This window comes from Cyprinodon tularosa, unplaced genomic scaffold (genome assembly GCF_016077235.1).
Source record: "Cyprinodon tularosa strain WSP-4 unplaced genomic scaffold, ASM1607723v1 ctg628, whole genome shotgun sequence".
Lineage (NCBI taxonomy): Eukaryota > Metazoa > Chordata > Actinopteri > Cyprinodontiformes > Cyprinodontidae > Cyprinodon > Cyprinodon tularosa.
The window spans coordinates 148,904-171,419 of NW_024039372.1; the positions used below are offsets into that span (position 1 = coordinate 148,904).

The 22,516-nt window shown below is 37.5% G+C and overlaps 1 protein-coding gene across 2 annotated transcripts in view; it reads right to left on the minus strand.

The window, feature by feature from the left end:
• The window catches only part of lcor (ligand dependent nuclear receptor corepressor), a 146,360-nt gene that overhangs the window by 29,426 nt on the left and 94,418 nt on the right, over positions 1–22,516 (minus strand). Inside the window, exons 3-5 of one of the 2 annotated variants that reach the window (XM_038308009.1) lie at positions 11,688–11,767; positions 9,500–9,629; positions 508–975 (exon numbers count right to left, since the gene is read on the minus strand). In XM_038308009.1, coding sequence (XP_038163937.1) covers positions 508–975; positions 9,500–9,629; positions 11,688–11,767 — 678 coding nt within the window. Of the gene's footprint in view, positions 1–507; positions 976–9,499; positions 9,633–11,687; positions 11,768–22,516 lie in introns of both variants that reach the window. The other variant, XM_038308007.1, reaches the window with a different exon arrangement.

The window sequence follows — 22,516 nt, forward strand, 5'->3', positions numbered from 1 at the left end:
GCTAAAACAAAGCTTTACTCCGCCTGTGAACATTGTTTTATAGGAATGCAGTGTATGTGTACGATTTGAGGATAATCTGAGCCAGAAATCCTCAAAAAGTGATTCTGAACTCGTGTGTGTGTGTGACGGAGAGAGATGCACGACGAGATGTACAGCAAATTTATCTTTTGTTGTAAAAATGAAGGAGGCTTACTGTAAGCAGATTCCGAAAAGCCCGTATTAAAGTGTATGACCGGTCCCACTGCGGCGGAGGGCGGAGGGAGAGCTGCTGCTGCTGCCAGGCTGAATTTGGTGCGACGCTCTGACTGCGGACCCCCTGCTGCTTTGCTTTGATTAAACACACTGAGCCCTCAGAACTACCTCGCTTTAACAGCAGATAAAAACCTTTTTGGGCTGATCTGTTAATGTGCTGATTTGAATAAACGCTTCATGAAGGTAAATAGAAATTACTTTGCATGGGTGCAGATGCTGGATTAGATATTCTAGGAGGAAACATGTTTCTCTCACCCTGCTGGCTGGGCTCCTGATCCGCCTGGGCCTTTCTGACGGTGAGGTCCAGCGGCCCGTCCTGGTCCGCCATGAGAAGCTTGCTGAGGACCGGGTTCTGTGCAGAGGCAGCAGCCGTACCTCCTCCTCCTCCGATGATGCCAACTCCTGTCCCGTTGCTGCTCTGGATGCCGGTGGGCGCTGAGGTGATAGCAGCGGAGGTGGGGCTAAAGCCGGCTCCCGGAGTCGGGGACGGAGAGGAGGAGGCAGACGATGGAGGGGAGCTGGGCGTGGGCCCGACCGGGGAGCTCGGGGCCGGTGCCAGAGACACCGCTCTCGACAGGCTTTGGTCCTTCATGGTGCCGTTGGGCAGGGGCAGGTCTTCCTGAGTAGTTTTTGAGGTATATTCGGCAGCGAACTGGTGGATCATTCGCTGCATGATCTCACGAGCCACTAGAGGAATGTGGGGGTCAGAGAAACTTGGGAGGTCTGGAGAAAAGGAGAAGAAAGAGAGGAGCAAACATATCAGCATCCCGTCCTCGAGGAATTCCCTGGTCTGTTGGAACGTCCTACCGCTTATTTATCCCATTTCATCCAGAAAATCTAATCCTGATGCTATGCTGCAATAATCCAAAAATCACGCTGAAGCCGCTCTTAATCCTGCCTATTGAGCGGGCTGAGAGCACCATGATATCAGTGTGCACACCAGATTTTAGTTGGTACCTTCACTTTCCATCAAAATCTCCAACTAACATCTTTTTATGGTTTTTGGTTCCAGTTAGCCATCTACACTTCAATAAATCTGCACTAAAATAAACCTGAGCTACAGCACACATAGGTTCAATGTTAATAAACATGCAAACGATCAGTAAGCAAACATTTCAGCATCATGGCAGTTTGATACGAATGTAATCGGTTTGTTGAATCATTTCTAATCAAATCAGAACCCAAATATATTTTAAAGCAGCGGTTGACGTTAAGGAATTTTACCACTTGCCACATTTCATTTGCCCAGAAACAATTTTTACTTGATAAATACAGTTCCTAATATTCATTTTTGTATATATATCAATGAAACATGTTTGTTTTTTTAATGTTTTTTGTAATTGAGTATTTTTTAAGTTTCCATGCGTTTATATGCATGCGTCAGATAATGAACTCAAGCCTACATTACCGTGTTAACATGCTTTTCAATCCTTCCTGCACATTCTTTTCAAGCTAAACTTTGTTTTAAACTGTTGTGTGCTTGGAAAAATATAAATTGTAATGTTAAAATAATACTATTAATATAATGTGACTTTTCTAGAGAATCATTATACAGTTATTTTATACAGGGTTTCCACAGTCTTACATAGTTTCAGAATTCCCTGACTTTTAACTGACTCAGGATTAGTTTCCCCTGACAAAATAAATGCAGCAACAAGACAATAATAATAACATAACACAGGGCTGGATGTCAACCATTGCCCGATTGCCCGGGGCAAGTAGTTTTTATTGTTGGGAGAGTACAAATTTGCACTTGCCCGGTAGGCAAATGCAATGATCGCAAAAAGTTTTTTATTTATTACTCAAAATTACTTTAAAATCACTGACATTCGCTGAAAATGCCCACAAGCGTTGCCGGCGTCATTTTTGTTGCTTTATACAAACTCTCCAGTGATTTGGGAGGGGTTAACGCGAATCGAGTCTCTGTATAGATTTGCTTTGCCTTAATGTGCAGGGTGACCAATCAGATGTTAGATAACCGCCCCATAACTTTGATGGGTGAGTTTGACAGATTCTTTTAATGGTTTCGATGCACTGCGACACAGGACCATGAAATAATTAAATGCACTCTGAAATAATTATATATTTTTTTTAATAAAATGAAGACGTATTTTATTTAATTAATGACACATTTATATATTTAATTCCTTATTTATTTAATGAATTACACATTTAATTGTTTATTGCTGTATTTATTTATTTAATTGTGGCACTTTATATTAGTGACGTGGTTTTAATTAATGAATGACACATTTATTTATTTTATTCCACATTTAATTAATTATTGACACATTTAATTATTTATTTAATGCTGTATTTATTTATTTAATTTTGGCACTTTTTTTCCTCCATAGGTTCTGAGGAGCAGGGGATGGAAACCACTGATATAGACCAATGAGGGAACATACAGCAGGTGTACGTTGGTTTTCTGCAGCCTTCTGCTTTCATCTGGCTTCCTATTATAAACTCTGCTGTCAAAATTTCTCTGGTTATATACACTATATTGCCAAAAGTATTTGCTCACCTGCCTTGACTCACATATGAGCTTAAGTGACATCCCGTTCCTAATCCATAGGGTTCAATATGACGTCGGTCCACCCTTTGCAGCTAGAACAGCTTCAACTCTTCTGGGAAGGCTGTCCACAAGGTTTAGGAGTAGGTTTATGGGAATTTTTGACCATTCTTCCAGAAGCGCATTTGTGAGGTCGCACACTGATGTTGGACGAGAAGGCCTGGCTCTCAGTCTCCGCTCTAACTCATCCCAAAGGTGTTCTATCGGGTTGAGGTCAGGACTCTGTGCAGGCCAGTCAAGTTCATCCACACCAGACTCTGTCATCCATGTCTTTATGGACCTTGCTTTGTGCACTGGTGCACAGTCATGTTGGAAGAGGAAGGGGCCAGCTCCAAACTGTTCCCACAAAGTTGGGAGCATGGAATTGTCCAAAATGTCTTGGTATGCTGAAGCATTCAGAGTTCCTTTCACTGGAACTAAGGGGCCAAGCCCAGCTCCTGAAAAACAACCTCACACCATAATCCCCCCTCCACCAAACTTTACACTTGGCACAATGCAGTCAGACAAGTACCGTTCTCCTGGCAACCGCCAAACCCAGACCCGTCCATCAGATTGCCAGATGGAGAAGCGCGATTCGTCACTCCAGAGAACGCGTCTCCACTGCTCTAGAGTCCAGTGGCGGCGTGCTTTACACCACCGCATCCGACGCTTTGCATTGCACTTGGTGATGTATGGCTTGGATGCAGCTGCTCGACCATGGAAACCCATTCCATGAAGCTCTCTGCGCACTGTTCTTGAGCTAATCTGAAGGCCACATGAAGTTTGGAGGTCTGTAGTGATTGACTCTGCAGAAAGTTGGCGACCTCTTCGCACTATGCGCGTCAGCATCCGCTGACCCCGCTCCGTCAGTTTACGTGGCCTACCACTTCGTGGCTGAGTTGCTGTCGTTCCCAAACACTTCCATTTTCTTATAATACAGCTGACAGTTGACTGTGGAATATTTAGGAGCGAGGAAATTTCACGACTGGATTTGTTGCACAGGTGGCATCCTATCACAGTTCCACGCTGGAATTCACTGAGCTCCTGAGAGCGACCCATTCTTTCACAAATGTTTGTAAAAACAGTCTGCATGCCTAGGTGCTTGAATTTATACACCTGTGGCCATGGAAGTGATTGGAACACCTGATTCCAATAATTTGGATGGGTGAGCAAATACTTTTGGCAATATAGTGTATCTTGTTTACATTATTTTCCTAAGTGTGTTTGTTTCTACAGGCAAAGACCTTTACATCTGGGCGTAGACTAAATTTACAAGAATTAAGGTTGAAGCAATCTGTAGAACAGAACTTTGTCATTGCTTCTGCCTTTACTTTATATTCTCTTTTTTTCCCTAAATTTTCCCTTTAGTTTTTCAGTCTTTAATATATTGAGTGGAGGTGGTGAAAATGTTTTAGTCTCTATGAAGGTAGATTTGTTTCTTTATTATTCAATCAAAAAAAAAAGGTTGCTTCAATCAAAAAATATAATTTTCAATCAAAAAAAAATCTTCACTTCAATAAAAAAAACCTTTTCAATCAAAGAAAAAAAGTGTTTGAATGCAAAAATATATTTGAGACTCAAAAAACGACATTTGAACACTTGCTTTTCTTTGATTGAAAATGTTTTATTTGATAGAAGTGCAGCATTTTTTTGTTTAAAGCAACTTTTTTAATTGAAGTAACATTGTTTTTTGATCATTTGTGTCTTTATTATTCAAACAAAAAAGAAGTCGCTTCAAACAAACAAACAAACAAACAAACAAACAAACAGAATCAACAAAAAAAGTAACTTCAATGAAAAGATAAACGTTTTCAATCATAGAAAATAGTTTTTGAATGCAAATAAAATATTTGAGACTCAAAAAATTGCATTTGAACACTTTTTTTTATTGTTTTTTTATTATCAATTTTGTGTTTGGGCCACACATGGGTAGGACAATTGTGTTTTAATCATTCAATTCCCAAAAATCTACCTTCAGTCTCCATATAATCATAATCAGTCTAAAATCTACTACTACTATCTACTACGGTGTGTATTTACCTGCAGAGAGGATAGAGATCACTCTGGACATCCTTTAATAGATAGAAATGTGGTAACATCCCAGCATTTACCAGCTGAATTATAAACCCCTAACCTCAGCTGAGCTGTAACTGTTATATGTCTTTAAACCTCCATCCAACAGCGCGTCTGTCAGGAAGCTGGGAAACGCGCCCCAGACGTGTCAGCAGGTGCCGTAGTCCTACACTTCTGTAACAGACGCAGTAATCGTCTGTTCTCTGCAGTCTGCGCTTCCTGAAAACATCACACTGGGTTATCACTGCCACTAAAAGCTCCCATTGCTACGAGCTTATAAAGCAACAATCAGATATTCTAGTTCTTATTTCAGCCCTACGATGTGAATAAACCACATATACTGCATTCTTTGTTAGAAATATGTACATTCTCACAACGCCCTCACTCTGAGTTAAGATCAGTACACAGGATGAACAGCAGAGCTACAGAAAGAGGCCTGCATGCTACTTATTGTCATTATTAAGACACATATTGCAGTTTGCCCCAAAGTTTATAATAAAAATGAGAGAGGAATCCATAATAGCGGTAATTAAAACCTCAGTCAAGTCCAGGGTTCAAACACCTTAGTTTACATCCAATTCAAAGACTTTTCAGGTCAAATTCTCTCAAATTATCACACAGAAACATTTACCTACTGCTAAATCTGAAACAGATATTAATAAACAACTTTAACACCATGGGTATTATAAAAATAAAAAAATAACTAGCAGTTGCTGGCTCAGATTTGATTAAATAAGTAGATTGAATAAACAGCCTGAACTCATACTGATAACATTCATAGTCTACATTTATATCAACAATGGATGGATACGTCTAGCAGAGGCGAGATGAGGCTTTGATGAAGCTCTTCAGCAAATCTATTACAAAATGCTTCATTTCTCAAAGCCTTATTTAAGGGCAGATTACACTTCTGCATCCGCACACATCAAATGTCGCTTGGGTCTGGTCGCGAACCAGTTTTGCTGGTATGCTTTTGCACCATCGGTCTGAAATTTCTAGGGATTCACAGCAGTTTCCCACCAAAGTGCAAGGGGGAGCGTAATCAAGAACTCGCGAGAACTTCAGAATTTCGGTGGCACCGGCGGGAGTGTTTATCTTCCAAAACATCAATGGCACTTCTGCAAGATATCATGATTCTGATCTGAATCATGATCTGATTATTAGGGCCAGGTTAGAGATTTTTTTTTTATATTTTTTATTTTGAGAAGAAAGTCGTAAAATTACGAGAATAAAGTCGTAAAATTACGAGAATAAAGTTGTAAAATAACAAGAAAAAGAGTCGTAAAATTACGAGAAAAAAGGTAATTTTACAACTTTATTCTCAAAACAGAAGAGAAAAAAATCTCTCCGTCGTAGTTTTGATAGATTTAATTTCAATATTGTTACATGCACATCACGTTTTTTTAATGCTGCAATGCATTCTGGGTAAATGGTACATGCTAGGTCTTATGGTGCAAGCCCTTTCCAACCAGAACACCAAGAAGTAACGTTAAACATTTTCAATTTGAACAGGAGCGTGTTAAAATTGATGGCAATGTAGAAATCAAAAAAGGTGATAAAGAAGAGAAGGACAAAACGGAGAAAGAGGGCTACGTTACAAAGAGCTCCAGTTTATAACTGAGGCTGTTAGCGGTTAGCATCAGGATTTAAACTTTTTCTCCGACAGATCAGAAAAGTTATAACGACTGAAAGATGGTTCATTATCGTCCAATTTGATTTTGATTTCATGTTAGCTTCTGCTAATGGTGTTAGCTCTAGCTAATTTAGTAAACACCAGATCACAGGACGACCATCTTTGTTTGTTCCAGCAGATATCTCGTGTATAACGGCTCATGAACACTTTCAGGCAGTAAAGCAGTGCGGCACTGACTCATTTACACCAAACAATACGATAAAAACAGCTATGCTAATGTTGGACCTAACGCACCATCAACCCACAATGCATTGTGCTGACTGGGGCCAAATAATGTATAGTTTTATTAGTAATAATGATTTTATACACGTCCTTAGCAGCAAGGTTTTCTGTGTGCATTTAAATAATTTATAATTATTTTAAATGAATTGTATTTCTTAACCATAATGTTTTTTATGTAATTTTATCTTGTGATTTTATACTTGTGTTTATTTTTAAGGTTGCCTTTTTTAAACCTGGCTGGGGGACTACCGATGAAAATTAGCACTCCTTGGCTAACTCGGGTATATTTACATTGTTTTAATGTTGATTAATGTACATTGTCCCCTTTCAAATAAACAATAACTAAAATAAAAATTAAAATAATAAACACAATTTTTAAATAAATAGGAAACTCAAGTCATATTTAGGCAAACATTTAAACTAATCGTGTGTCCCTTAAAAAGCCTAAGTAAAAATCATGCTGTAATCCTCTCCCATTCCAGATTTTGATGTAAATAACTCAAAAACTTTACTTTTTGGTTCTTAAAAGTCCAGAATGAACAACATTCCTCACATTTACCCAAGGATAACTTTTTTTTACTACACAGAAGCAAATCGTCTCTGCAGTTTGCCCTCCCTCCCATATAAAGACTTCCACTGTGATAAAAGTGTTGCTATAAAGACAAGCAAAAGCTGCCAGGAAGCCATAATGTCAGCGACAGACGAGTTTGTCTTTTCTTTCAGCAGAGACGTTTCAAAAGAGGAACCGACCGCTGGCATACAAAGCTGAAACAAAGGCTCGCCCCAAACTGTGTGGGCTGCTGTTTTAACAAAGAGAAAGCTACAGACTGAACTGGGGAACTCTAAGTAGAGGTTTCCTTGCTAGAAATGAGTTCCTACTGACAGGATGACTTGGAAGTAAGAGATCTAAATAGTCAGGAGTCACTCTGGCTTTAAATGAGCGAGGTGAAATGTTCTGTGATTTTTATATTTCCCGTGAAGCTTTAAATCCCTCTCTGAAGGCCAGTTAGACTCACTGTGGTGAAGTATTATAAAGGCTGTGACTACTGCGCAGAGCTATGATACTAATGGTAGCATTATGTCTGAATAGAATCACAGCAGTTTGGGTTTTATTCCTGTTTTAACTAAGAACATAAGTTCTGGCCTGAGGTTAAAGGGAGCTGCGGAAGCAGATATCTGTCTACTTAAAGTCCTCATCAATCTGGCTTCTCCCACACAGCCAGATCTACCTGTGGAGAGGCCATATTTAGACAGAGACACGCTTTATCTTACACACATGAAACGCGTGCATGCATGCACACTGGCTCCTGTTAGCGGGAGGGCAGGCACAGAACCTCAGATCGGGAAACATTGATCAACTCTGCTTTACCTGCAGGGTTTTAGGACTCAGCTTTTATTTTATCTGTTATACTGATGGATTCATTAATGAATAAATACGTCTTTTTGGAATAAAAACTCTCATTTTGACCAAATATAGTGAAATGAAGATATCGCATACCAAATCAAGGTAAACATTTTATCTTATTTTATGCAAACAGAAATATCAACTGTAAAATTAAGAGTTTATTTATTTCAGGATTGAATTCTTAGACAAATGTATTCATTAAATCTTCTTTAATACCAGATTTATTTTGGTATACATATTGGCAAGGATGTAAATGATTTAGATGCATTTGAACTAGGCATATTAATTTAATGATGTCAGAAATTATATTTTAATTTGATTCAGTTTATTTCTATAACACGTCATCTCAAGAAACTTTACAGTTCAACCAGATCATCCTGTTAAATTGATTAAAAGTTTTCTATCTTAGGAAAACCAGTTGATTGCATCGACTCATTGATTCGAAGGCAATCCCTTACACTAAGCATGCTTGTAGCGACAGTGGAGAGGAAAAACTCCCTTTTAACAGGAAGAAACCTCCAGCAGAACCAGGCTCAGTGTGAGCGGCCATCTGCCGAGGCTGACTGGGATTAAAGGAGACAATCTGAATAAGATCCATAAAAATTAGACATGCATCCCTCTGATATTAATAATAATAATAGAAAATTCTAGATTAGTATCAGTGAAAATAGGCCCAGTGTATTCAGTCTATCACTATGATACATTTAAGTTGGGTTAAAAAAAAAAAAAAAAAAACACTTGAACAGCAGAACATTTTTAATTTATCAAAAAACAGTCAATTCACTGTTATATGTTTTCTTGTCTGACCCTTTTCTTAAAAAGGTTTGATCTTCTGAGTAATATCTGCTTTATGTCATCATGTCCTTTTATAGTAGCTTTTTATTTTGCTTCTTTATCCAACAAAACAAGTCAGAATTATGCAAAAAAGTATTAAATTAATAGTTTTCACTTAGTTCCTCGGAGCTCGAAGAGAGGACGTGTTATATTATTATTAAATTCATAGGATCAAAAAATGCGGAAGTGAATGCTTAATTTAATATGATAAATAAAGAAATAAAAAATCCCCATCAGCGTCCAGCATATGTTCAATTTCTGCCCGAATATTTTCTTTTTTTTAATGGATTTTTGTAACAGGGATATATAGGATCATATAATCTTTACATTCACATCCTGTCAAAATAATGACAGCTTATTTAAAACAAAAAGCACAGCTGTATCTATGAACAGAAAATAGGATTGTGAAAATATATTCCGGTTAAGTTTAACTATAACTTGGATGGATGAGGCGTGGCTTGTGTCTCACCTTTTTTGTGGAACACAGCATTGAGGAAATCTCGGGCCTGTCTCTCCAGCCGGCTGATCCGAGACTGCCCCTGTTTGAAGTCCTCGCACTCCAAGAGCACGTGGCCGCCTCCACCGTTTTCCACGCTGTGCTGCTGAAGACACACACATGTAAACAGTTAGTTCTGTTTTATTTAAAAAACTGAAGACTGTAGTGCTGGTCTATCCATGGACAGCAATGGCACCTGGGCTAGAAGTTAATAGGTTTATAGAACATTATCATTTATTGGTCGAAGCAATTATTATATAACAACGATATGTCCTGCAGTCTAAAGGCAGATTCCTGAAGACCAACCACTGTTATTAATCAGTCTGTGGGAGGAGTCTTCAGAAAATCTCAGAAGAATGTTCATTATTATTTCATCACTTAAATCAAATATTCAGATTTTACAAAATAAACTAAACCAGTGGGTTTTCTTGGTGAACACCAACCTTACTGACAAGGTTTAAGAATGATCAAATATAACTTCCTTCATTTCTCTATATTGCTGGTGAAGATTCTCAGTCATGCAGGTCATCGTCATACCAAAAAAAAAGTCAAAAAGCAACCCAATGGACCTTTTTCCAAGTTTGAAGCCTTCCCATTTTTAATTCAAAATGTCAGGAATAGCGTTGAGTTTGAGGTTTTATACAGCAGCCCAACAAAGCCTGAGTTTTATTTTAAAAACATGCAAATTAACGGCGATGAATGGGTACACCCCTTTGGAATGATATATCATTTGCCGAATTTAGGTGTTCAGGATGACGTATAACTAACTTACGGAAGAGGATTAGGGCCACTGAAAAAAAAAAAAGTTTACTGATTTTTACATTTTATTTCAGTTTAACATCTCAGAATTCTGACTTTTTTTCTCAGAATTCTCACTTTTTTCTCAGAATTCTCACTTTCATCTCAGAATTCTCACTTTCATCTCAGAATCTGACTTTCATCTCAGAATTCTGACTTTTTTCTCAGAATTCTCACTTTTTTCTCAGAATTCTCACTTTCATCTCAGAATTCTGACTTTTTTTCTCAGAATTCTGACTTTCATCTCAGAATTCTGATTTTCATCTCAGAATTCTGACTTTTTTCTCAGAATTCTCACTTTTTTCTCAGAATTCTCACTTTCATCTCAGAATTCTGACTTTCATCTCAGAATTCTGACTTTTTTTCTCAGAATTCTGACTTTCATCTCAGAATTCTGACTTTCATCTCAGAATTCTGACTTTTTTTCTCAGAATTCTGACTTTCATCTCAGAATTCTGACTTTGCTGTTGCTGTTAGCATAAACAAAACACGTTTTGTTTATGCTAACAGCAACATGACCAACATGTCATGCTAACCCCGAAATCCCACATACTCCGTCAGCGCTCCGCCCCGCTGCGCTCCAGACCGCCTGCACAAAGCAAAGCTACAGCCTCCACTGTGGCTCCTGTCCGCTCCGCTCCGAGTTCCTTGAAGATCGTAGAGGGCATGCGATGCGAGATGATTAAATTCAAAGCAGCAAAACATGCGGAAATGATCCAGGGTTTCCGCGAATCATTAAAAATAATTACAATTCATTTTTTTTTCTCATTGATTTCATAAGAAAAAAAAATTCCATTAATTTTTAGAATTTTTATTAATTTTTTTATTTTTCGGTGCAACAATAAACATATACCGAACCGAACCGAAAACCGTGACCACGAAACCGTGAACCGAACCGAACCGTGGATTTTGTGAACCGTTCCACCCCTGGTAGTTAGCCAAGTTGGAGTTTCCCATACATTTATCCGACTGTCGTTGGGGGAAGGGGGTTCTGATTTCTGTGCTCCGACATGGGCTTTCGCTGTTTTCTCGTTTGTTCCGCCATGATAACTGCACAAATATCGCCACTGCGCTAGCAACCAGCATGCCTTTCACTGGGGGCGTGTAGCAGTTCTCGCCGTAAAGCAAGACCGACTCTCGCGATGCAAGTACGGTATTTCCCCTACAGACCACCAGGGCGGCCGAGAAAACCTTTGTTCGACCTGAAGTGACTCGTTTAATCATCCAAAATGTTATGGAACACATTAATTAACTGAAAAATGTTGCATAGTATGCCTTTAAGAAGGGCGATGATTTTAAAGAATTTTTTAAAACGGGGATGCCATCCCCCCCTCATCCCCCTCAACTTGAGTACTGGACCTACCTTGTTTTTCTCACGTCTTAAGCAGCAGAAGAGACAGTTTTCATCGAAGGACCAGTCAGACACTTCCTCTGGCTCGCAGTCTGGATGAACAAACACGAGATAAAAAAGGTGGCGGGTTAGCAAAGATGGACTCCAGCCTGACCAATGTCAAGTACTGCCTATAAGGTTTGATTTTTATTTAACTTCTAACTTAACCTTAACAAATCAGTCACAGTTGAGAAAAAGTACAAGGATTTTTTATGTATACAAATAAAGGCCAGATGTTACAGGAGATGAATTTATTTTTAAGCTTTTTAAACGGAGGTCGCTGCATGTTTCAACACTTGATATACGGCCTTTGTATGACTTTAATTGAATATAGGGTTTAATTCATCTCCCTTCTATATTGCACATTAAACCACATTGTAGCGGCTCTTTTAGACAAGGTTGAATATAAATGAGGAGAGAAATCCCAACAAGCTGCTTTAATTTACCATCTATTCAAGAGAGCAGACTCAGAGAGCCAAAGGATCAAAACCTACAGCAGCAGCCGCACTAACAGATTCCCTTTTAATCAGAGCCCCTGATTAAAATACAAGTCGTCAACTTTGAGACTTGGTGTGAAATTAAACCGCATCTGTGAATAAAAGCAATGATTTGCTGTTTAAGAAGCCAAAATTGGGAGATATCCTGAGGCGTCTGTTTATAAATGGTCTCTTGTAATATTAGGCTCTTGCAGAAAGTCATCTGGTTTGGTCTGCCGCGGTTTCCGTAGACTCGTGAACGCGCTTTTAGGAAATCCTATACACTAGTGTTTATGCTCTAAAAACATTCTAAATGACTTCGTTTCGAGTAAATTATGGACGCTACCCACTCAGGACACTTGGAATACATTGGACGAGCAGTATGGAGGAATATTGAGACGTTTTTTGTGGACTTTTATGGACCTTTCTGTCTCGGGCGCCATAGACCTCCATTATTAGAATGTCAGCAGACAGTAAGAAGCCTCCCAGATCTCCAGATGCATTTGAGATATCAAAAAAGTACTCCAGAGTGTTGTTCAGCATGGGGGTGAGTAGAAAATGAAGGCTAATCATGTTTTGGGTGTACTATTCCTTTAAGGAAGCTGTTTTTCAGCTGAAGCAGATACTGTTTCCGTCGCTCAGCCATCTGAGAGGTGGGGCGCAGGTTGCTGTTAGGCAGCAGCACCCCGCTTCCTGTGTTAATGATACAGAGTTTCCAGGTGGCATGCTAAGCAAATTAACATCAGTAATGAGCAGGGAGCAGAAAATGAAACTGAAACAAACCAGGCAACAGACAGAGGATGATGCTCTAATACAGACAATAGGATGAAGGAATCAGTCAGAAAAGAAAAATACAAAAAAAAAAAACCTTTATAGACCCAAACGGTTTAGATCAGAGTTATTTGAATCCACGTCTTCAACCTGCAGACTTGTTAACCTACTCAGTTTTTTTTTTTTTTGTGGTTCCATGAAAATAAGATAACAATTCCTCTTCTTCACAAGTTTAAATTATTCGTGTGATTAAATGTATATTTAGTCTTTTCTTTTATAAATTATTATACATTGTTAGCTGAAGTCATCGCTTTTTACATTCTTCTCTCTTTTTTTCCACAAGTGTGAAAGTCTCACTTTATCAGACATTTTTGTGTAAATTAAACATGCAAAGAAAGGAGCCACATCGTCTTCATCTGGCATGAAGAATATTAGGTTCTGGTCCAAAACTCTGACTTAAAAGGTTTATTTCTGGCTGCTATACTTCTTCCTTTCTGCGTTTTGTGACGTTTGTGCTAAAATGTCAACTTAATGATCTTTCAGCCATCTTGTTTGCCTTTAAACGGCGGCTTCAACATGCAGATCAACAGATCCTGTCCAGCTGCTCTGAACATCGATTGGACTTAGACTTTGACAACTTTTATTGTCATTTTGTATACACAGAAAAAGAAAATTTAGTTTAGTACAGCTTTTAGACACTAAATGAACATTTCCCCCCCTTCACAGACGCTCTGCTGCACCTCTCCCAAACTGTAGCTGACCGCAAACAGTGCCACAGACTTGTTTTGGTTTTATGACCGAAATTGCGGAAAACAACTCATGAAGTTTCGGATCGTCGGCTGTTGGATTGATGCATCGATACAAAACTATTATTATTGACACCCCTAGTAAACAGTGTGGGTGAAAAAAAATTGTGCAAAAAACCCCCGCATTGATGTGGAATTTCAGAACAGTAATATATATGTTCCAAATATGCAGTATTTTTGATATGGTGTAATCAGTGCAATGCAGAGTCTGTGACATGATTGGATAAGGATGCATGACTGTCAGATTTACAAGAACCCTCAAAAAAGCTTTGTGCCTACAAACTGTTAGCAATTGCAAAACTTATCTACACATCAGGTATAGATCAGTTTGCATGAGCAAAATGAGCTGAATAGTAGTGGACATCAAGCTCTAGCGTCATGAGACCATCCTGATCTCGCGAGCTTTCAAGATTTCACTCGCAGATCAGTCTGGAGACTCTCCATTGAAGAAAATTTGGAGCCGTTCACCAAAATAACGTCCAATCAGCGTTGGCTTTGAGGCGGGTTGAGGTGTGACGCAACGAGAAGCGCGACAGTTCAGTCTAAAGAACATGGCGGCTTCAGCCAATGAAACTAGCGTTAGCGTGGCTATCGAGCAAGTTTTATGAGAATTACAGAGTATTTCTTCACTGAAAGAAGAGCAAAACACTGCTCTGGAGGCTTTTCTCAGAGGAAAAGATGTTTTTGCTCTTCTCTCGACTGGTTTCGGCAAGAGTTTGATCTATCAATTGGCTCCTCTTCGTCGTCGCTCTGTTAGTACGTCATATGCTTCGTTGATCTGATTGGTTTATTTGGCCCGTCTATCACCAACATAGGCCAATCAGCTAACCAGTATTCTACGGAAGGTTTCCAGATGGATATGCAGAGCAAATCCATCTGGCGGAGTCAGGTTAATCATGCTCATGATAAAAGACTAAAGAATTCTGGGTGCGACAGAGGTAGCAGTTTTTGTGTCTAGATTCACTATGCTTGAAAATCTACGGAAGAGGATAAGGGCCACTGAAAAAAAAAAAGTTAACTGATTTTTAAATTTTATTTCAGTTTAACATGGAATTAAGAAGTCAGAAATCTGACTTTTTTCTCACAATTCTGACTTTTTTCTCACAATTCTGACTTTTTTCTCAGAATTCTGACAGATAGCAAACATGTTAGCATCAAGCCATAGCCATGTCTGTTTTAGAGACTAGCTCTCTTGTTTTAATCACCTTCTGCTCCTCCATTAATGAGGGGAACCCTCTGACACGTAAAAAGTTGCCTAATTCGATCTTTTTCCACCAATGTGTCACTGGCCCTTTCAAACAACTCACATCTTTGTCAGTGAAGCTGAGTGCTCCCACGTCTCTTCCTTCATGGTGCCCATCTAAATTAAGATCCAAAATTCTGAAATTAAAGTCAGATTTCTGAGAAAAAAGTCAGAAAAAGGAGTTTTTCCTCTCCACTGTCGCTACAAGCATGCTTAGTGTGAGGGATTGTATTTGAGTCAATGAGTCGATGCAATCAACTGGTTTTCCTTAGATAGAAAACTTTGTATCAATTTGACTGTATGATCTGGTTGAACTGTAAAGTGCCTTGAGATGACATGTGTTGTGAATTTGGCGCTATATAAATAAACTGAATTGAATTGAAATTCTGAGAAAAAAGTCAGAATTCTGAGATTAAAGTCAGAATTCTGAGAAAAAAAGTCTGAATTCTGAGAAAAAAGTCAGAATTCTGAGATTAAAGTCAGAATTCTGAGAAAAACGTCAGAATTCTGAGAAAAAAGTCAGAATTCTGAGATTAAAGTCAGAATTCTGAGAAAAAATTTGAAATTCTGACTTTTTTCCCATATTAAACTGAAATAAAATGTAAAAATCAGTTAACTTTTCTTTTTTTTTTTCCGGTGGCCCTAATCCTCTTCCGTAAAAATCAGGTAAAAACTAGCATGCAAATATTTCCTGTAAATATTTACATGCATGCTGGGCAGGAGGGATTGCTGTAAAGTCAATGACATAATAATAATATCTGTTGTGGCCACATACTCATCTAGGAGCATAACTGGAAGCAATCAGCTGGTTTCCCTTAGATAGAAAACTTTTACTCAATCTATCTGGATGATCTGACAGAATTTATCTGTACAAAACCCTAAAATGATGCTTTAAATTGGTGCTTAATAAATAAATGAGTGTATATATTAAAAATCATACATAATATTTACCATAATGATCAATTTACCTCCAACTCCAAGGTAGATCATCAGATTTCTATTATTGCTGCTTGTGAGGGACCGAGATGAAAAGCATGAGGACTCACAGGAATTAATTCAAAAATAGGGTTTTTTATTTTTTAAAAAACCCCCAAAAAAAAAAACTTAAAAAAAATTACAGGGGTTTTTTTTTCAAGTTAAAAAGGGGCCCAAATAAAAAAAGAAAAAAACCTGAACTCAAGCAAACTGTCCCCAAAAAAAAAACCCCCCGAAAAAACCCAAACAAAAAAACCAAAAAAAAACCCAACAGGGTTTGAAAACCCAAACAAAAAAACCAAAAACATATTAAAAAAAAATTCCCCAAATATAATACCATAAATCTATATATTCATATAAACAATAAACCCCCCCAAAAATACATAAATATACAAAAAATAAATAATATTTAAAAACCAATAAAATCCCTAATAAATTAACAAAAACCCATTAATAAACAAAAAACCCCCCCAAAAAAACCCATATAAACCCTAAAACAAAAATCAAAACCCAAAAAACATAAAAATACAAATAAATTTTAAAATAAAAAAAAATATAAAAACAAAAAAAACCCCCATAATATACAAAAATAAAAAAAATTATATAAACATTTTAAAATATAAAATAAAAACACTTTAAAATTATACAAATAAACAAATAATACACAAAAATTTTAACCATAAAACACATATATATACAAATAAACACACATATTATTTTTTTATAAATATATACATAATAAAATATATTATACATATATACAATATAAATATTATTTTACATAAAATAAAAAATACATAAAATACAAAATAAAACAAAATATATATATAAAAAAATATATATATATACATATAAAAAATATAAATTCCCAAATTTACATTATAAAACCAAATATATAAAAATAATATATATACATAAAACCTATATAAACAAAATACATATACATACATATATATAAATAAAAATATATACATATACATATATAAAACAAATCATATACATATATATAAAATATACATATAAATATAAAATACATTAACATATTTTATATATATATATAAATATTTTCATAAAACATATAAAATATATAAAAACATATACATTAATATTTTATTAAATATACAAAATCCCCAAATAAAAAATTACAATCCTTATACATATACATAATATACATATACAAATACTATACATATAAAATACAAAACATATACAAATTATACATATACATATATATACATATCAAATACATATATATATAAATACAAAATATAACATATACATAATAAAATATATATACATATATACTTATTTATAACAAAATCATATTTTATAATAAATATATACATAAATATACAATACATTATAATATAATTTACATATATAACATATACATATACATACATATATAATACATATACATATATAAAACATAACATATAAAACATAACATATATACAAAATATACATATACATATTTTATACATAAAAATATATACATATATATACATAACATATATATAAATATACATAAATACATATATAATACATAAACAATAAAAATATATATAATATAGTATATATAAAAAACATAAAATAAATACAATATATATATAAAAAACATATAAATATACAAACATATATATATATAAAATACGTATATATATATAAATTATAAAATAATATAATAATAAAATACGAAATATAATATATAATAATATATATATATATATATATATAATAATATAAAAACAAAACAAAACTGGCTGATAAGCCCTTTTTAATACAATAGGGGAAATTTCAAACAAAACAAAAAACACACATTTAAAAATTTTTGGGGCATACATTTGGGGGTTTTGGCAAAAAAAAACCTAAACTACAAATATAATTTCCCCAAAAATATTTGCCCCCACCCATCCAAATTATTGGAATCAGGTGTTTCCCAAACACTTCCCCTGGCCACAGGTGTATAAAAATTTAAACACCCAGCAAGCAGGGCTGTTTTTTTAAAAAAACAATTTTTGAAAAAATTGGGGCGCTCTCGGGGGCCCCAGTGAATTCCAGCGTGGAAAAGTGATAGGAGCCCCCCTGTGCAACAAATCCAGTCTGAAATTTCCTCGCCCCCTAAATATTTCCCCAGTCAACTGTCCCGCTGTATTTTAAGGAAAAAAGGAAAATGTTTGGGAACGACCCGCAAATCAGCCCCGAAGAGGTAGGCCAAAAGTAAACTGACGGAGCGGGGTCAGCGGATGCTGAGCCATAGTGCAAGAGGGCCCCCAACCCTTTTTTCAGAGTCAATCCTACAACCTCCAAACCCTTTATGTAGCCAAGGGAAAAGTGGGGCAGAAGCTTCAAAAAAATGGGTTTTCCCTGGTCCCAGCAGCTGCATCCAACCAAACATCACCAAAAAATTTTTCCCAAAAGCAAAGCGCGGAAAGCGGGGGGTGTAAAGCCACCCGCCAAATGGGCCAAGCAGTGGAGACGCCCTTTTTCCCGGAGTGACGAATCGCGCTTCTTTCCAAACTTTGGGAATCTGATGGACGGGTCTGGGGTTTTGGGGGTTTGCCAGGAAAGGTACTTGTCCTGAAATGCATTGTGCCAAAATGTAAAGTTTTGGGGGGGGGGGATTAGGTGGGGAGGTTTTTTTTTTAGGGGCTGGGCCCTTTGGGCCCCCCAGTTTTCCCGTGAAAGGAAATCGAATGCCCCCAGCATACCAAGACAAATTTTGGGCCCAAATTTCCCGCTCCCCAAATTGTGGGGAAAAGGTTTTTTACGGCCCCCCTTCCCCTTTTTCCAAAAATGACTGTGCACCAGTGCACAAAACAAGGCCATAAAGACATGGATGACAGAGTCGGTGGGAAAGAACTTGACCCGGGCCCGCACAGAGTCCTGACCCCAACCCAAAAGAACACCTTTTTGGGGGAATTTTAAACGGAACTGAAGCCAGGGCCTTTTTCGCCCCAAAATCAGTGTGGACCTCACAAATGCCTTCTGGAAGAATGGGCAAAAAAATTTCCCCTAAACAAAAACTCCCTAAACCTTGTGGAAAAGCCTTCCCCAAAAAAATTGAAGCTGTTCTAGCTGCAAAGGGTGGACCGACGTCATATTGAACCCTATGGATTAGGAACGGGATGTCACTTAAGCTCATATGTGAGTCAAGGCAGGTGAGCAAATACTTTTGGCAATATAGTGTATATCTTAGAAAAATGAAAACACACCAACTGCAAACAAATCCTAAGTGAAAGATGCAAAAAATTTAGAAAAGGAACATTCAAATCCCCCCCTTTAAGCTGCAGCTGATGGAACAGTCCAATTTCCCCCTCCTGCATTTAGCAGATCTGAACCCTGGCTGCCATCTTTGTCTGGCCAAACTCCTAGGCATAAGAAACATTAGTGACAAAAACAGAAACAAATATGAATGAGTGCAAACAAATACAGTGAACTAAATGTGCGTGCTTACAAATAGAACACATGCATTTGAACTAAGACTAAAGTTTTATTGCAAACTAAAGTATGTGTATGGAGTAAATAAATAAAGGTGCATGTATAGTCCAGACTCGAGGTGTGGCCATGGGTTTGGCCATCACACTGCTCTCACTTTAATGCAGCAGGTTAAACCTGGTTGCACATCTTATCTCACTTATTCCACGTCCATTTTTATGTGCTCCTTATTTAGGGGTTTTAAAGATCAGGCTCCTTTTTTGTTCACTTGCACATGTATTTTCGGCTTTCCCTTTATGCTATGAAAGCTGGTGTTCTTGCACAGGTACAAAAGGCTATTCTGCTGGCAGCTCTCACATGCAGTTCTCATGTTGAGCACAAAGTATTAGACCAGGACCTGTGCTGAGGGGCTCAATGAGCTAAAGGTGCCTACGGTGCTACTTGTGAACTGGACTTTAGAAACAATTAAAGTGAGCCAGAAGTTGTGCAGGCTTTAAAATGTAAAGGAACCAACTTTGAAATATTATTATTATTGAATCTATTGGTCTATACATAGACAATGCCTCCATTTGAGTCAAGGAGCTGGCAGGTACATGTCATCCATGAGCCTGTTGGAGAGCTCTTTGGTTTCCTTTTTCTCCTTTTCTCCCAGATGCTGTCAACACAGCAGGGTGATTTTCTTCACTGCTGATCATTGACGCTAATTTGGTGTATTTAAGAGTCCACTTTAAGCCTCGCTCCGTTCTGACAGGCCATATTTATGAGAGGCTGCCATGATTTGATGTCCGCCTTGATGTGGAAGTCCAGACTGAAAGCAGGAGACCGTTTTATAAATGTTCACCTGCAGCTCTGGAACTTTGGCTATTTCTACAATTCAACTTGAAAACAACTTTAAAGTATCTCACTATGAAGCTAACATTTAGGATTCATTTTATCATTCATCAATGACCTTTCAGACATATTTTTAAAGTATAAAGTAGAAGACAATGTCCAGTCAGAAGCTTTTCTATAATCTGACATCATAGATAATTAGTTCCTACGGGAGAAACTAATATTACATCATTGAGACATAGTTCCTACCGAAAAGGACGGGTGTAACATTATACGTAGTTAGTTCCTGCGATAGGGACCAGAGCTGCTGAGGAGGAGAGTTCTGCCAGCAAAAGATTTCCAGAAGTACTAAGCAACCCTTTTAAAATCAAGGCAGGTCTAATGCAAAGGTTAGCGCATGACCCATGTATGGAGGCTTTAGTCGTCGATGCGGCCGACCAGGGTTTGAATCCGACCTGTGGTCGTTTGCAGCATGTCTCTCCCTTCTCATCCCCCCTTTCCTGTCAGCCTACTGTCCAAAAAATGAGCCATTAGTGCCGTAAACCCCCCCCCCCCCCCCCCCCGAAAAAAAGCAGGCAGGTTTGTGACCGACCCGATATTTTGGTGACTATTTCACAAAATACACAACCATTAGGAAAGAGCTCACTGATTGAGAGGTTGTATTCTATATAGAGGTGGGTAGTAATTAGTTACATTTACTTAACGTAACAAAAAAAATTACGTAGTTACGCAAAAAAATTACGTTTACTGTAATTTTACTGTTTCAATGTGTTGTACTTTTACTTTTTACGTGTGTAATATTCTTGTAAAAAAAAAAGTAAACAGTAAACAGTGGATATTAACAGTGGAAATTCGTTATCATGTCTTAACATATAGACAGTTTTCACTGTTTGGATTGGTTTTATTTTTTTATTTTTAAGTTTAATGTTTAAAAAAATAGTATTTCTTCTGAGCAAACTTTTTCTTTTATATTGATGACATTTTTGTTTTTTTCTTTAGGCACTTGAGCCTATAAAATGCAAGAACTTGCTTTCTGCTTCATTCTCTCTCTATTCTCCCACTCTGCAGAATCTGTTAGTCCAATCTCTAACGTTCTGCTCTCTCTGCTTTTTCTCATAGTAGCTTCATCTGGTCTGTTCCTGTTTGGCTGTGACTCCATCCTGGAGAGAAATATCAGCTGTGCTGCTTCCATCAAAACCCTTGTTTATAGATGCTGGAGATCGGCCTGTTTTCCAGTGTAGTCCTGTTTCTCTGACTGTGACTAACTGAATGTCCTCTCTTCATCCTCTGGCATGGGAGCTGCCTTGGAGCTCGTCTGCCTGGCTGTGTGTTTCCTGGATGTGGCCGCCTTTTGCAGCTGCTTTTTGTGTCTCTGCTTCCGTCTCCTTGAACCCCGGTCGGCCTCAGCAGATGGCCGCTCACACTGAGCCTGGTTCTGCTGGAGGTTTCTTCCTGTTAAAAGGGAGTTTTTCCTCTCCACTGTCGCTACAAGCATGCTTAGTGTGAGGGATTGCTGAAGAGTCAAGGAGTCGATGCATTCAGCTGGTTTTCCTTAAATAAAAAACTTTACATCAATCTGTCTGGATGATCTGGTTGAACTGTAAAGTGCCTTGAGATTATATGTGTTGTAAATTGGAGCTATAGAAATAAATGTAATTGAATTAACATCTATGGCAATGCTAACACAGGTGGCTAATGTCGCTCGAACTGTTGAAGCTCTGTGCGTGTCATAGCTCTTTGAAATGTTGCTCAATGTCATCCTTGGGCAGTGAGAACTCTGTAACCTACACGGCTCTGGAAGGGACATAGACATCAGTTTCTGCAGGAGCAACATACTGTAGAAGGTGTTTGATGTTTCATATCATGTTGAAAGAACCAGTGAAGGTTCAGGTCTTTATCTAAAGTCTTCTGTTATTTCAAAGACCTAATGATGCCATGAAAAAATATCAGATACTCTATTATACTTCACAGCTAACAGAAGGACTTATTGTTTCTGTTTGTAAAGTTAGTCTTAATCTTACTTTCCGAATTTATAATTTAAATAATGTTTAATTCATCTAAGGCTCAAACATTTTCCTGAGGGATTCCAATAAACGTGCGACGTACTCTTCATCCTTCAAATCTCTGATATATTTCGATAAGATAGCACCTTCAACTCAGAAACTGCTAACACATGACGTGCTGAAAACATGCAACAACGGAGCCAGAAATGGAGAAAGCAGGAGCGAGAAGTGAAGGAGAGCGGAGTGACAGGAGGAAGAG